General features: G+C 39.5%; 2 protein-coding genes across 2 annotated transcripts in view; both read left to right on the top strand.

The window, feature by feature from the left end:
* Positions 1–16755, top strand: part of LOC112432436 (protein NLRC3) — a 3307575-nt gene that overhangs the window by 1420727 nt on the left and 1870093 nt on the right. The gene's annotated exons all lie outside the window — the stretch shown is intronic.
* Positions 7448–9025, top strand: LOC106676099 (uncharacterized). Its single transcript, XM_076881190.1, has 3 exons — positions 7448–7839; positions 7938–8220; positions 8353–9025. The coding sequence occupies exons 1-3, from the start codon at positions 7577–7579 to the stop codon at positions 9004–9006; spliced, it is 1200 nt and encodes a 399-aa protein (XP_076737305.1). The 5' UTR covers positions 7448–7576; the 3' UTR covers positions 9007–9025.

Here is a 16755-nt window from a genome sequence, read left to right as displayed (position 1 = left end):
AAGCTGTCTCTCAGTCTGCTGGTTGGGGACCGGATGCTGCAGAACCTCCTTCCTGATGGAAGTAGTCTGAACAGTTGATGGCTGGGGGGACTGGAGTCCTTGATGGTCCTCCCCGCTTTCCTCAGGCAGCGCTTCCTGTAGATGTCTTGGAGGGAGGGAAGCTCACCTCCAATTATCCGTTCAGAACACCGCACTACTCGCTGGAGAGCTTTGCAGTTGTAAGCGGTGCTGTTGCCGTACCAGGTGGTGATGCATCCAGTGAGGATGCTCTCAATGGCACAGTGATAGAAGGTCCTGAGGATGCGGGGGCTCATGCCAAATCTTTTCAGTCTCCTGAGAAAGAAGAGGCGCTGCTGCGCCTTCTTCACTGTTTTGTTTATGTGTACTGACCACGTAAGATCCTCAGCCAGATGTACGCCAAGGAAGCGGAAGCTGCTCACTCTCCACAGCAGCGCCGTTGATGGTGATGGGGGTGTGTACTTCTCTGCACCTCCGGAAGTCCACTATCAACTCCTTTGTCTTTGCGACGTTGAGGGTGAGATGGTTGTCTTGACACCAGTGGGTCAGGGCGCTGACCTCCTCCCTGTAAGCCGTCTCATCACTGTTGGTGATAAGACCCACCACTGTAGTGTCATCCGCAAACTTCACAATGATGTTGGAGTTGTTAGTGGCTGTGCAGTCATAGGTGTAGAGTGAGTACAGGAGAGGGCTCAGTACACACCCCTGTGGTGCACCAGTGTTCAGTGTGATGGGGGATGAGGTGATGCTGCCCAGTCTGACTACTTGGCGTCTATCAGACAGGAAGTTAAGGATCCAGCTGCAGAGGGAGCTGCTCAGTCCTAGATCCTGCAGTTTCCTGTCCAGCTTCGAGGGAACGATGGTATTGAATACTGAGCTGTAATCTACTGTTAGCTTGCAGTAAGAGTGTAACAAGCTAGTTTACAATGTTAGTTAGCTAATACAGTATTTTGTACTTTCAGTTTTACGATGGTCAAAGAGAAGGCAATGGTCAGAGGCCATTCTTCAATAAATCAGCGCAGAAAGGAAAATAAGTCTGGTTATTGGAGCATCGTTATCTCGCTGTCTAGCTGGTGAAACTAAGGAACTCAGGGCGAGGACAGCAAAGTTACCAAAGGGGAAAAACTATCAAATTAAAACTGCATCATCTCAAAAATCACAAGTTTCTCTAAAATGTGTTTATTCTAGGGCTGCAGTTATTCATCATTTTAGTCATAAAGTATTTTATTGATTGTTCGAAAATTGAATTGGATTAGAAATAGTTTTCTTATTAATGAGCAATAATTATTATTATTCCAAAGAGAAAACACACGGGTCTTTTGGTTACCATTTTAGAAATTGCCATCCTTTAATGATTCATCTGTTAAAAAAAATATTTTGACTGCTTTTATCTAAAAAATATTTTGAGATGCTGAAATGCTGAAATAATAATAATAAAAAAACAGACACTGATGTCAACATAAAGGTAAACACGCAATTTAGTTTCTTTAGTTTCTGGTTCTCTCCTGTATGGACTAGAGAACGCACGATACCACTTTTTTGTGTCCAGTATCGATATGAATCCGATACAGCGTATTTTTATAATCAATAAAACAGTTTTTTTAATATCTTTCTTTATTTTGTATAAGTTCATACTCAAGTTTTAAAAAATAAAACATTAAAGTTATTTAGTTATACCTGTATGCAAAAAACACACTGCACCCAAAATATTTCATAGTTCAGCAACACTGATCAATCTAATAAACTTAAACCTGCACCATCCTCCCTATTCTGGTATTTTAAAGAGTACTTAGCAGAAATATTAAACAACCTAACTAATAGGGTTGCAAACTCCCAGCAAAAAAAAAAACTAAAGGGAACCATCGCCCACCCTCTGCCTCGTGATGCTTAATCGACATAATCGACTTTAATTTAATGCATGTATTTAAAAAAAATGCACAGAAATCAATTATTTTTCAACAACAATTAAATAGATTCAACATCTTTCTTCAACAGAACTGCAGACTGCACAGATGGTATCTTCCCAAAGGAAAAAGTACTATAACTTACTAGGGTATATATTAGACTTAATAGTTACTATATACAATATTAGATTTCTATACATTTTACGTTAGATAAAAACTTTGGTTGTAAGATTCAGATAATTATTTATTAAAAGCGAGACATTTTAAACGAGAATAAGAAAGAAAAGTATTTCTTTGTGCCCCCCTTTTCCCTGTTAATGCCCCAGCTGGCCCCCTGGCAAAACCGTGCTAGACCCGCCCCTGCACAGTTACCAGCTGTCAGCTACTTATAGCATTAGGCATTAAAGTAATATTAAATAAATTCTAACAACAGCTTATCAAGCTTAAACGTGCTGCTGTGGTTTATCTGCTGGTTTCCTCTTTCTGGCGCAAAGTGGGAAACAAACAAGAGAGACGGAACTTGCGATCAGCTGATCATTGATCAGTTTCATGATTGAAGTAGCAGCAGGAGAGGGAGGGGGAGAGGAGGCGCGGCAGTCGCTCCATATATCGGTTGTTAAGCTTAACGTGGGAATGCGTTACAAACATTGAGAGAGAAACTTACAAACTTGCTTTACTTCTCTAGGACAGCTTTCACTGAGAAGAAAGGCCGATTTGGAAACATGTAGCGAGGCGCTAAATGCTCCACCAGACAACCGAGAGGTCTCTTGTTGTCACATGCAAGAAAGCATGCTCTGAAGAATATCCAGGTAGATAACTGTGGCGATATGTTGGTTATATTACTTTAAAGTGCAACTGGCTAATTCTTATTTTAGCCAACTCGAAAAGTAAAAATGATGCAACGACCTTGAAATAACACATTTATCTCACTGAAACATGTCATTTAAATAAAAACATTTACTGAAATTAAAATAAATATACTGAATATAATATGGCTCAGATTTAATGGAATATAATGATCCTTTTGTGTTGCTGTTAAAGAAAGGGATAATGTGTGATTACTGTTTTTAAACTATGGGCTACAAACTAAATCCTTTTATTATTTCTGTCCTCGGTTTTAACTCATTAATAATCATTAGGATGAAGCCCCCTAAAAAACAACGTAAAGGTCATGAAAATGTAAACAATTTGGCATTTTGATGATGCATCATCCACATTAAAAAGTAGAGATCATATCAGCCCTGTATTTACTTGTATCGGAGACATAAAAAATCTTTCCGTATCGCACAGCACTACAGAAAGCTCTTTTCTAGGGTTGTATTAAACATCTGTAACTACCGTAACTCCTGATCCATTTCCTCAATTAAAAGAAGTCCAATGATTCCTGAGAGCAGCAACTCTGCACTTTTCATTAATATTTGCATCATTACGGTAATCCCAGGTACATTGTTGCAGCAGCCCCGTGAAGGCAAAGGTTGAGAGAATAGTGAGTGAGCGTGATGGAACAATGTTATCACACGTTTGGCTTCTTTTTACCATGTTTGTTTGTTTTGTTCTTTCATGTGTTATTTACCAAGATTTGGATGGTGTTCTGCCTCGAGTTACCATAATGTCCCTAACATCACAAAAAAAGCAGAGTTGCTGCTTTCAAGTACTGCTGGAATTTTTCATTTGCCCCAATGGTTCAAGACTGAAGTTAGGCTAAAAACACTGGGACCAGTTTAAATGGGTTCATCTGTGTCAGCTGCATCGTCACTGCTGCTCTTATGTTATGTGTTTTTGTTGAAAACTAGGTGCTGTTTGGCCTTAATGATGTCAAACTTTTCATTCACTTGTTTGCTCCTAAATACGTTTCTATTGCAGGTCTTTTCCAGTTGAAAATGTGAGTGAGCACTACACAAATTACTGACACTGAAATACACTGAAAAGAAAAAAAAACAAAACTAAATCCAAACAAAAACAACTAAACGAAGTAGTTACACACGTTATAGAATATATATACTGGGCATACAAGCCTGGCCTAAGCTTTCTGTCAGGAAGACTGCAGCAGTCCAGGAGTTGGGTTAACTGTCTTTAAGTCCCACAGAAGAAATGTTTACATCAAAGTGCTTGCCAGGCTTAATCCAAATTAGGTACAGCCATACTTGAACTTATCATTGTATAGTATGTGGGACTATGAGCAATGGTTTTCTGGAAACAGAAACAGGCAATTTTATCATTAGTAGAGTCACAAATAACTAGAAAAACAATTGAAAACATAATGTACTCAACACAGCAATATCTCACAATATCCACAAGGGGTCACTATAGCTCATATATTGCCTAAATAGCACGTCATACAAATTGCCAATCATAAGGCACGGACATGGCAAGCTAGCCACAGTTAAACTAAACAATAGAAAAGTCCTTTATTTGTAATACCGCTGGATGTAATGACTGCGGGAGATTACAGCCACTGCTATTAACTTAGTGCCAAATAATCCTACCAACATGGTATCAAAGAACTGAGGCATAACTTTAACATGCACAAACAATTATAACAGCTTCATGCGAGTCATCCTGCCAAAAGGACTAACACTCACAGGTTCATAAACACACAACTTAATCACACGAAACAACTGCGATGCTCTGCAGTGGCACCTTTAGTCACTCCCACTCTGCGTGCTGAGCACATGCCCACTGATACGCTTATTTCCTTTGAGTGTGCTTGATTTCTGCCTCTAGACATTCTGAGGCCGAGTCAGAGCAGGAAACTTGAGCACACGTGGTCTCATTAAATCAGACAGCTGGAGTCATTTAAAAAGGATCTTTTAAGCAGTGCTGTCCCTCAGCTTCATAGTAGATCCATCTATGGATCAGTTTGAAAATCCTAGCTGTCTTCTTTCTAGTTATCATGTTACAAGATTTTAAGAAAACTTGAACGCTGATCATGAGTTGAATGCCACTGATCTTCAAAATCATCCAAGCTTTTTGATAAATGCACACAAAAGTCGGGTGTCCATGCCACCCGCATGCAAGGTGACAAAAATACCCCAATCAGCCTTTCAAGCTGACAGCTAAAGAAACCATTTCACCAGATTTAGCTTCTTGGATATTGTGTTCACTGTACTGTGTTCAAAATGTACTTCTCATTTAATAGAAGAAATGTAATCATGTCAATATAGAGGATTTCAAATTCTCACTCCTGTTAATTAAAAAAAAGAAAAAAGTAGGATAAGACATGAGAAACTCCTTGAAAAGGACAGTCTCCATTATAGCACCTCATGGAAGCTTTGTTAGACGACCTGTCATTAAAAACTAGAAAGACCATCCAGCATCGGGAGCTTTCAGACTTCCAGGTATGACAACAAGCCTATTGCTGGTTTGCCCACTCTGACTGTGTCAGTATTTGCTCCACATACCAACTGCTCTGACCCTAAAGTAAGCCAGAATCCCACACAGCCATATGTAGGCACATTCCAACCACAAAGAATAACTGGGGATTCTTCATCCTGTAAACATCCTGAACAACTGGTTTTGGTGGTTTGATGGGAACAGATCCTCACCTGATCAGGAATACCAACGATCACCCCACCACTCATGTCTTGTTGGGAAATGTTTGCAGTCCTCAAGCTGTGAAAGTCATCAGGTGCAGCAGTCATGAATACCATGTAAACATCCCTGTTGGTAGGACAAACAAATAACAGTGGGATTCATTCGAGAAAACAGAACTTGTTTGATTCCCTGTCTGACAAAAAGAAATTAATGCAACGTAAAAATTAGATTTAAAAAATCAGCAGCATCATATGTAACCAGGTCCTAAATTACATATTGTTATAATTACACAAAATTTGTTCTAAAGCCCAAACTGCTCCTGGTATATCTGACTTTTAGCACCTCCAAGCCTGTAGTCATCTTGGTTATTAGTTAGGCCCCTCCCCCGTGTGTCGCTATGTGTATAGGCACTGTTAATGCTAGCATGAACAGATCATTCTTGCTGGCTGTTGTAGTGGCTTGAGCTAACTCTCATCCCAACTGTTTATATTTGGTTATAGGAGCTGGAGTGGGCATTAATGCTCCACAATTTACAAGCTGGGACCTGCCGCTAATCCATGGTTAAAGCCTTTACCCACATCAACACTGCAGGCAGAGGCTAACATCTGCAATACTATTAATAATTACACATAACTGTAGCAACAACAAAGAGAGGCTCGAACAAGAAAGGCTTGAAACCCTTAGAAAAGACTGATCAGAGTTGGTTCAATGAACTCTGATCATGTTCATTCGGAGTTAAGCTCGTGTGTGTTTAGAGACAGAAAGCCATCATGTTACCAGGATTCTCCAGAGAAACACAGAAATAAAGAGCAGAGCCTCCATCTTCATTTAGTGGACAGAGGAATATGATCACAAATCAGTGTGGGCCAAAATTTGTATCTTAAAAACTAGGAGGGGATAAAGTTATACCAACATACTGTAATATTTTTATAATATACACTAGCAAACTTTCATGCTGTGTGTGATATTAAAAATATTGTATTGTGTGATATCACATTCTATTGTGATCCAGCATTTTAATCTGACCTTTGATTTCTAAATGCTTCATTAAACTGTCAAATATACAAATATAGACAACTGTGGGATTTGTCTAAAGTATTTGCATATGCCATAGAAATGTTAGCACTCACAGTTTACTGGGCAAGGTTTATGCAAAGTTTCAACAAGACCAGTCCACTTATGACAAACGCGATCATACGAGCATTATAGTACGATGCAGTCTCTGCATGATATGACTATCTATTCAGCTGTAACCTGACAGGGACAAAGTCTAGGAGACAGAAACTGAAGATAGACACCATTTACTGATGGACCTGTTATATTAGGTGACAATTCCACGTGAAAGTCAAAAGAAATGAATACATACAGGGCAAGTCTTTATGAGGCAAACATGATGTGCATCTCACACGAAAGCGATTTAGGTGATTTTCTGTGAGAAATGTGTAAAAAGATCCGTACTCTGAATTTCAGATACTATTGATCTGTTTGTTGTGTGTCTGAGGGTTTACGCAGGGACGTTTTGTGTAAGCACTGATTGCTACAGTAGCATCCAATCAATGCTTACAGTGCAAAGAAACTGGCCTACAGTCTGACAGCTGCATTACAGTTTTTTTCAGTCGCTAACAAGCGTTTGTCCAAACAGTTGTCACATTTGCAAAACTCTAAACACAATTAGCACAGCATCGGTCTGTTGTGGCCATACCATTCACACATTTCATGTCGTGTTCACCCAATATGCAGTCAGTGAACACATTTCCACAATGCTTACATTTTCTTAACAGACAAGCTATACCTCCCAACAAAATTATGGACTGTTTTTGTAGTATCTACGAATGTTAACACACAACATCCCACAATAGCAAAAACAATATTCCAAACCGTAGATACAGTATAAAAGCCTCTGCTTCTGCAATGATATCAGTACAAAAACAATATCAATATCAAAAATATATCTCAGCTGATAATAAACAAACAACTGAATAAGTGAGACACAGCTGATTCATGTTGGGTAAATTGGGCCAACCACAGCTTCTTCCATTCTGGCTTAGACTCAGTGGGGTTTATAAGGCAAGACCTTGAGGAGTGATGTTTTTGGAAACAAAAAAAAGACAAACACTGTAATGTCTGGTCGAGGAAGAGTAAGAGCAAGGAGCCCAGGGAGAAGAGCAGGCCCAAGGAGAGGGCAAGGTAGAGGTGTAAGAATGCGTGGTGGTGGCATTCCAAGGGCTGCAAGAACAGTAGTCAGTGATGAAATTCGTGCCACTATCATTGACCATGTAATCAACCATGGTCTTTCACTAAGAGAGGCTGGTGAAAGAGTGCAGCCCAATTTGAGGCGGTCAACGGTTGCCTCCATTATACGCATCTTTCAACAAACCAACAGGTAAGTATTGCATTTTACATGGATTGTTTCTATTCTCACTTGACATGTCAATATGGTCATACAGTAATGCATATGTTGAATTTTTTGTCTTTCTAAAGAATGCAACGTCTTCCACCCTCTGGGGGAAGAGGAAAGCTCCTCAGTAATGATCAGGAGCTTGCCATTGTGGAAATGGTTACTGCAAATAATGCAATAAAACTGCGTGAAATTCAAACTAGAATTGTGGCGGACCATGAGATATTTGACAATATCGATAGAATCAGCCTCACAACCATTACGCGGACATTGTCCAAACACAGAGTGCGGATGAAGCAGCTCTACACTGTTCCCTTTGAGAGGAACAGTGAGAGGGTCAAGGAGCTACGACGACAATATGTCCAGGTACAGTGTATATTCAATCCAATGTCCAGTTCTATAAGCTTTGCACTTTGCAAGTAGGTAACCTACACAATACTAGGTTACAGTACAGTATGGTATACAGTAATAACATGACTTACATAAACTTTGTTTCAGAGAGTTATGGAATTGGAGGCCAACCAGGCCCCTCATGAATTCATATACATCGATGAGGCAGGATTCAATCTGGCCAAAAGGCGTCGACGTGGACGAAATGTAATTGGAAAAAGGGCCACAGTTGATGTGCCAGGACAGAGAGGGGCAAACATTACCATGTGTGCAGCAATTGCAAATGCAGGATTACTCCTTCACAGATGTCAGGTTGGACCCTATAATACAGAGCGCTTGCTTGCCTTTCTCAATGATCTCCACCAGCGCCTGGTTCCAGAGCAGGGTCAGGAGGGTGAAAACATGAGGACCTTTGTAATTACCTGGGACAATGTGGCTTTCCATCACTTGCAAGCAATAACAACATGGTTTGAAGTCCACCCAAGACTGGTAAGTCTCTTCCTTCCACCCTATTCACCTTTCCTCAACCCCATAGAGGAGTTCTTTTCTGCATGGAGGTGGAAGGTTTATGACCATCAGCCACATGACCAGATGTCCCTCCTTGAAGCCATGGATGCTGGCTCCAGGGACATCACAGTTGACGATTGCCAAGGGTGGATCCGACATACCAGGCGGTTTTATCCCAGGTGTATCGACTTGGATAACATCAGATGTGATGTTGATGAAAACATGTGGCCTAACCCTGAAGATCGCAGAGATTAGATGCAAATTTTTTGCCTTTTTTTTAGCCCCCCCCCCCCCCCCCCCCCCCTTTTTATCTTGGCTTTTTGCTGTTGTTTTTTTGTTCAGAATGCTCTTGTGTGTTTCATGGATATTTTGTTCACTGTAAGCAATACTGTAAAACTTTCTCTGTCCTATCATACTGTGTTTCTACTGTACCTCCTGTAGTAAACAGTAAAGAAACAAAAACTTGTTTGCTTTTTACTGGAATGCTTTTGAATGTGAACATTACTGTACATGTGGACATACAGTTACCAACCAAGACATTTCTGGTGTCAAAATGGTGGATTGCATGTTTCGCATGCAAATACCTGTAAAACTGAAACATAAAAGTCTATGCAGTTTTTGTAATGTCAATAATAGCCAGTATTTTGAAACCTGGTGTACTTTGATTGACTGCATGTACCTTGTGGAGTGAAAACAAGTGTTATTCTTTGACAGACTAATTTCATTTTGAGTCAGATTTATAGTGTTTTTGTACAGTTAGTGTGTGCAGAGAAAGATGTGTTCTATTTTGAAATGAAGAGTTAGTATATATTTAACAAAATGTATTTTTGAGAAGGAAATTATCCATTTGGCCAATTGTGTTTTTGTAGGTGTGAGTCTGTGTTAAGAGTTTAGAAAAAGTATCTGAAGTATGGGTAGGCGCTTGTTAGCGATTGAAAAAACTGTAATGTCTACACAATCTAAGAGTTTGAAAGATGGACACACGTGAGATGATCATAAATCCACAACAGAATCCTTTCTGTCCTAACATACTGATGAGAAAATAACTGAAGCACTCGTGTCAAGAACAACAACAACAAAGGGAAACATGTCTAACTTGGATTTCAGTGATTGTGAAAACAAACATATGCAAATGAATTTCCTCTGTGCGCTTTGCCTAATTCAGGAAATCACTATCAGTCAAGTTGAGTGTGAGTCAGTGAGTATGTTATGTTCACATAGACTGTTACCTCAGGGGCTAACTTACCAGATGAAATGAACCTTTATGGAACGGAAACCCAGAATTTGTTTCAAGTCACATTTTAGCTTAACCTGCATGGTGGAAAGTGCCTGTACCAGAGACATGATTGTTGCTGCTTAGGTTAAAATATCTAGTATATGTCAATAATGTAACAAAAAAGAAGAAGAAAATCTGTGGCGGTGTAAAAGTCCCACTAAATGCGTCTCTCGGTGTACATCTAAACTATATAACGATTAACCGCCAACTGTGAGTTCAATTTAAATTTTCCTTTACAAATGTGTGTTTGTTTAGGAAGGAAAAAAATGTGTGCACACAGTGTTCGGCAATATAGACTCAAAGGCAGCACCAAGACTGGCACCAGACTATTTCCACTGCACTGAGGGTGGGAACTCCAGGCCTCGGGGCCGCTGTCCTGCAGGGTTTAGATGTGTCCTTGATCCAACACAGCTGATTTAAATGGCTCATTTTGAACGTTGACATATACATCAAGGAATGGACCAGCCACTGCACTGATGTTAAACCAGTTCAGAAGTTCATTTATCATCATGAACCACCAATTTATGAGCAGACAAACCAAAGTGCACTCCAAGATTCAGTTGCTTGTAGAAGCACGTTTAGCAGCAACAGCTCAAAGTCATTGTTTTCTGTATGACTATCAGTCTCTCACATCATTGGGGAGTCATTTAGGCTCACTCTTCTTTATAATGTTGCTTCACTTCATTGAGGTTTGCACAAATTTGTTTATGCAAAACTCACGACCACACTACTTCTATTAAGCTGAGCTTTAAACTTTCTAAAATATAAAACCTGCTAGACACCGGTGTTGTGCCAAAAAGTGATTGTCTGCCAAAAACTGATTTCTGGTATTTGCCAAAAAGTGATTGCTCGTATTTAAACTGCTATAAGTAACTTGTTGGGCTATAATATGTGAAACATATGTCAAATGCTTCCCTCATGGATGACATAAAGTCATCTTGAGCCACAAACAACATTCGTGTAACAAGGTAGAAGCCGCGATCAGTTTTTGGCAGCGACTTTTATATAACCTTTATTTATTTAGTTAAAAAAAATCTCATTAACATTAAACATGTCTTTTGTAAGAGTAAGTTGGCCAAGAGGACAGCAGCAATGGCAGCAAATATTACAATAGTTCAGTAAAAATATTTTAAGTGGGGATAAAGGAGCAGATTGGTTATAATGTAAGTACAATAACACAGAGTTGTAAAGACACTTGAAACACAGATTTTTTTTAATTTTATATAAAACCTCTTTGTAAACCCTGTTCACCAATGTTAGGGTCCCTGGGTCGTTGACCCGGTGTTTTGTGTTTTTGGTTCTTTGATTTTGTTATTTCATTATATTCTAGCTTTGCTTTATGGGTTTTAGGATTATTCTTAGTTTAGGTTCTCTGGGTGGGGTTTGGTTAGAGTTTTAGTGTTCTGGTTTTCTGTCTGTGTTCCATAGTTGCTGTCTCCCCTATCTGCTGTATCCCCACGTCCAGTCAGTGGCTGTATCCCAATTCAGGGTCTGCAGCCTTAAGGGCCGCATTTTAAGGCCGATTACGTCAGAGCGACGCGACGAAGGCTGTCCCAATTCGAAGGCTGCTCGAAATGCGGCCCCCAAATGCGTCCTTCATTTCCCTGAATTTTAAGGATGTGGCAGTGTAGACTTCGTGGCCCAACATATCCCAGAATGCATAGCGCGGCGGTGGGTGTGGATAATTTTGCCGAAATAAAACGGCGGATGAGGGGCGCCCGAAGAGTAAACTTTAAGTAAGTACTGAATATTACGTCACTTATTTATGTGCAAATGTTTAATAACGAAGAACATTAAAACATTACTGTTGGCCACATGTCGGCAAAGTTATGTGACATCAGTGACGTTTGTACTAACTTGGTTTTAAAGCCTTTACTTTCAAATATACGCCGTTCAATAGCTGAGCTTAATCTTACAGAGAACGATCAAAGCTCATGTAGAAACAAACAAACAAATGAACAAAAGATTTTCTCCTTCATTTCTGTCAAACACAGCTGTAAGACACGTTTCCAGCTGTTAGTATCATGGTTGCTAGGCAACCTGGGCAGCGCAACGGAGGCTAGACCGTCCCATTTCACAAGCCTCGCACTTCCGGCCTTAGCGGTCTTTGAGTACGCGGCCCTTGAGGATGGTTGAGGCTGCGTACTTTAAGGCTGCAGATCCTGAATTGGGATACAGCCAGTGTCTGTGTCTGCCCTGGTCCCACGTCTCTGTTCCCTTTGTTATAGAGCCTGCCTGAGTCTGTGTTATGTTTCCTGTTTTACTTTGAAAGTCCATGTCTGATGTTAATGTGTCTGGTTTTGCTTCCCCTTGTCTCGTTAGGCCTGATTTGCCCCAGCTGTGTTTCCCTCCTGTTACCCATTCCCTGATTGCTCCCTCTGTGTATTTAAGCCCTGTGTTTCTTTGTGTCGGTGTCGTGATCTGCTTTCATTTATGCTGTGTGTTCTGGCTGCCTGGTCATGTAACGTTATTTGGGTTTTTGTTACGTTTTGCCACTTTTTGCCATCCAGCAATAAAAGCTGAGTTTTGAGTTACTTTCCGCCTCCGAGTGTCTGCACTTTGGGTCCTTCTACTTCCACTCTTGCCTGCACACAGCCTTAAGCTGACAACCGAAGTCTATTTACCAACGTACGTAAAGATATTACACATAAAAAATACACAGAAACATTGGAAATCACTTTTTGGCACAACACCGTAACCTCTCCAGAGGTGGTATCAATATTAATATCTCTAAACCCTATAAATGTTTCTTTTAAAGTCTGACGAAAGGAAGGAGCTGCGAGAAGTGTGCCTCTCAGCCGGTGGCTCGCTCAATAACGTCTGGCTGTGCAGCTGAAACCTTTTTGACCCACCAACAGTCACACAGAGGCCACAAAATCTCACATGCGGGTTTCAGTCTTTCAGGCGGAGTCTCTCTAAGAAATTCTAGTTTGAACTTCAGTTCAAATGCTTCATCTTCTGTGAATCGAGTCAAATTAGAAAAAACTAAATATAAAACAGGTTTAAATGAACAAAAAAGAAACTCATCTGATCATTGTTAACATACACAGTGAGCACTCATGCAGGTTCATCAAGACTTTGGTTTTCTAAAAAAGATCTAAAGATTTGCAGGAGGAAAAACTGAATAACACCTTTAAAATGTTAGTTTTTCCCTTTTTTGTTCGATTGTAACGTGATTAATACAAAATATTTTAAAGAAAACATTTTAAATAAAGAAAAACTTACCTAATTAATCATTTTATCCTGTGATTTCTTTATTTCGCAATATTTTTTACTGATTAAACATGTTGTTTGTGTTATTGTTACGGCTGCTTTGATGATTTAGGATTCAGTTTTGCTGCATGTTATCATTAAATCCTGTTTCGCCTGGTTTGCAAGAAAAATAACAGGAGACAATGTGATTAGGGCTGAGTATCAATTTCAATTCCTACAACTGCTTCAGTTCCCATTAGTAGTAATACCTACACTTTTTTTGATTTCACTTTTCTAATAGTTTCACAGGCTAATAGTTTTTAAACAGAATAGCACAAACAACATGTATCCCTTTAGAAATCAAACTGTGATACTTCTAAAAGCACATATTCACACCTAGCCACACTAGCACTGTATCAACCCCCAATGTTCCTTTAATGCAACTAGCCCTATAATTATCTACTAGTCACAAACACACTGCAACAGTAAGACTTGTTGATTACACATAGATGATTTATCTACTTTAGGAGCATTTGACTTTTTCTTTAGCGCTCCGAAAAGACACAGAGGCTAATAGTTTTAAATAGAGCACCACAAACAACAACAGGTATTCCTTTAGAAATAAACTTTTCTGGTGTTACTTCTAAAAACTACAGATTCTTAACTAGTCACACTCTGCAACAGTTAGACAGAGTGGGTTACAGTTAGGCCCCCAACAGTCAGCAAAAGAAGTCATAAAACAATAAAAGAGGCTCCCTTTATCAAGAGCATCCCAGCACTCACACATCCCAACTGTAGTTCCATAGTTTTTCCACCTTTTTCATTACAAACAGTTCCTTTATCTTATCTTATCATGTCAGAGGTCAACTGAAACCATGTCCAACTGAACCTCCAAAGGTTTTACACCTTTTCTTACACCCCACACCTTTATCTCTGCAGGCAGACAATTACACCTCCTACTGACTAACTGTACCTCTATAGTTTCCACCTTTTTTCATTACAAACTGCTCTTTTATCTGTCAATTACACTTTCTACAGACCAACTGAACCTCCATAGGCTTTCCACCTTTCTTCTTTACATCCTACTCTTTTATCTCTACATCTCAGAGCCCAACTGAAACCAAGTCCACCTATATAAAAACACCCTAATCAGAAACCCTGTATTTTTCCTCAGCACTTCACAACTACCGCAAGGTATAGCGTTTTAACTTTTTATTTTTTCGGATCCCAGACACAGCGGTGTGAGGTACTTAGCACACAGTTTGGACATGTAGATAACATCGTTTGTTTGGAACACAGCAGCAGAGAGGTAGAATTCACATGAGTTTAATTTAATCAAACCTCATTTTACGGATCTAAGTGGCTCCTCATCACGAGCCAATTCACCATTTTATTTAAATATCTGAATTTTCGGAATGATGATCCAAGCGGGACACAGAGGCTGCTAGTTTTAACACACCAGAATGCAAATATAAATAAAAGCCTGACTATCCTGAGAGCTGCAGCGACACCGTTCTTTCACACGGATGCCTGGATGTGCGTTGGAGCCGACTTTGCTACCCGCACAGAGCGTTTCTGACCTACGGGCGTTGCTTATACAATAGAGAAAAGCAACAATACAGCGCGTTTCTCTGCTCCAAGACATCCCAGGGCCTTTCACAAGGTAAGCATGTCTGTTATACCCAGAGCATAAATGTCTGTATGTCAGCGCTGATTATTCAAACCCTGTTTAAAATGTGACACATATGTTGTCTGAAAACAAATCCTCTAAATTTGCAAAGTTACTGATTTAAAAATATATTTTCAAATTTTTAGTTGCATGACAAACATATGATAGACTCTTGAGCATATTTATTTATATAGCTACATTCACAATGGTATAACCGTGCTAAATAAAAGATGCCCAAGCACCAATGCACTCTAATGCAAACCTCTAAACTGCATGTTGATAAGTGCATGAAGTATACCTGTGTGTGTGTGTGTGTGTGTGTGTGTGTGTGTGTGTGTGTGTGTGTGTGTGTGTGTGTGTGTGTGTGTGTGTGTGTGTGTGTGTGTGTGTGTGTGTGCCCGCCCTCACAGAAGGAAGGTCACAGCAGGAGCTTTTCTCGAACGCATTTCCAATCAGTTTTTTACAAGAAGTGTGGCTCATACAACGGTATAAATGTATTCTTTGTGATACTTTATAAATATGAAACTCTAAAGATTTTGAGTTCATGCACATTGTGAAACAAGAATCTAAATATTTGTGTCACAATGATTTCTATAAAAGCATTTTGTTTATGGGGATAATGTGACAAATCTTTTGTGACCCTATTAATGATCAGTGATAATTGAAGAGGAACCCTGGCTCATTTTCATGACAAGTGTCAGCGCAGACATCTACTAACGAGAGAACATGTTTTATCATCATAAACACGGTGATGTGAAGCATCGTTAAAGTGTCACTTCAGTAATGTTGACTCATGTTTTTAATAATGACTTTAAAACACTCATTTCTGTGGTTTATTTTAAGTTTACAGAATATAACATGTGGTAAGACGACGAGTTTTACTTCTCACTGTCCGTGTTATGTGTATCTATTTATCATGTATGCTACTTTGCCGAAAATGTTTCATTGTGTTCATGAAATAAACCAGACTTTCACTGTCTGCATCTTTTACTGTTTTCTGCTTTTGTTCACTCCAAGTTTGACAAACCTACAGATATCCAGAGTTAACTCACTAACAATGTGGAGCAGTCTCAGTGTATTTAGCTGCTTTTTCCCTGAACACAACCAACTGAGAGAAACGCCTGTAGGCCTCACTTTGGTCATTTTGAACGCTGAAGGAGATTTGTTCCATAGACACCTTATACTAGTGTTTCCTGCACTACTATGTTCTATTTAAATCCAGATTCCTTTTATAGTTTGCAGTGAAATTTGTTAAACCGTTGCTTAATGGGACAGAAGTACAAGTCACTCTTTACTAACACATTTATAGATGAGTTTATTGCTGAACGACACAGCTGGCAGTCTCACACACTCTTTAGGTTTTTCAACTTTTGTGTGTAATGGTTTAGTCTATTTTTAGTCCTGCTTTTGCTTTGAGCAGTCTGTTTTTATTTTGTCTCGCGAGTGTGTGTTTTTCAAACCAGATCCTCCTCAGTTTGATTTTGTTACCACAAACTTTGTGTGAAGTTCACAACAGAGGTAAAGAGATTTAAACACACCAGTTTAAGGACGCAGCGATTGGACCAGCTGCACAGGGCTGGTGAAGCAGAGAGTGTCGGGGGAGATGTGCAACAGAAGCAGAGGGAACATTTTACTAGATGATAAATGGCACATTTAGGTGATTAAGGATTTGTTGACAAGATTAAAAGACACGTCCGTCAGAGTTCAACAACATTACAGTTTGATTAAATAAAAAGTTTTTAAACTACACAAGGTTCATTTTCTCCTCTGATAGTAAGCATATTAAACATGTCAAGAAAGAAAGAGTATAAAGAAAAATAGTAAATGTGTGTCTAATTAAACTCTTCCTGTGAACCTTATATCATCC

The sequence above is a fragment of the Maylandia zebra genome, unplaced genomic scaffold (assembly GCF_041146795.1).
Source record: "Maylandia zebra isolate NMK-2024a unplaced genomic scaffold, Mzebra_GT3a scaffold03, whole genome shotgun sequence".
Classification (NCBI taxonomy): domain Eukaryota; kingdom Metazoa; phylum Chordata; class Actinopteri; order Cichliformes; family Cichlidae; genus Maylandia; species Maylandia zebra.
This window is presented reverse-complemented; position numbering and strand designations above follow the sequence as displayed.

What these genes read in the sequence shown, in the direction of transcription:
- LOC106676099 (XM_076881190.1), top strand. Translation starts at nt 7,577, where the DNA reads ATGTCTGGTCGAGGAAGAGTAAGAGCAAGGAGCCCAGGGAGAAGAGCA. An exon ending in ATCTTTCAACAAACCAACAG is followed by an intron (nt 7,840 to 7,937) that starts GTAAGTATTGCA and finishes GTCTTTCTAAAG; the next exon opens with AATGCAACGTCTTCCACCCT. An exon ending in TACGACGACAATATGTCCAG is followed by an intron (nt 8,221 to 8,352) that starts GTACAGTGTATA and finishes ACTTTGTTTCAG; the next exon opens with AGAGTTATGGAATTGGAGGC.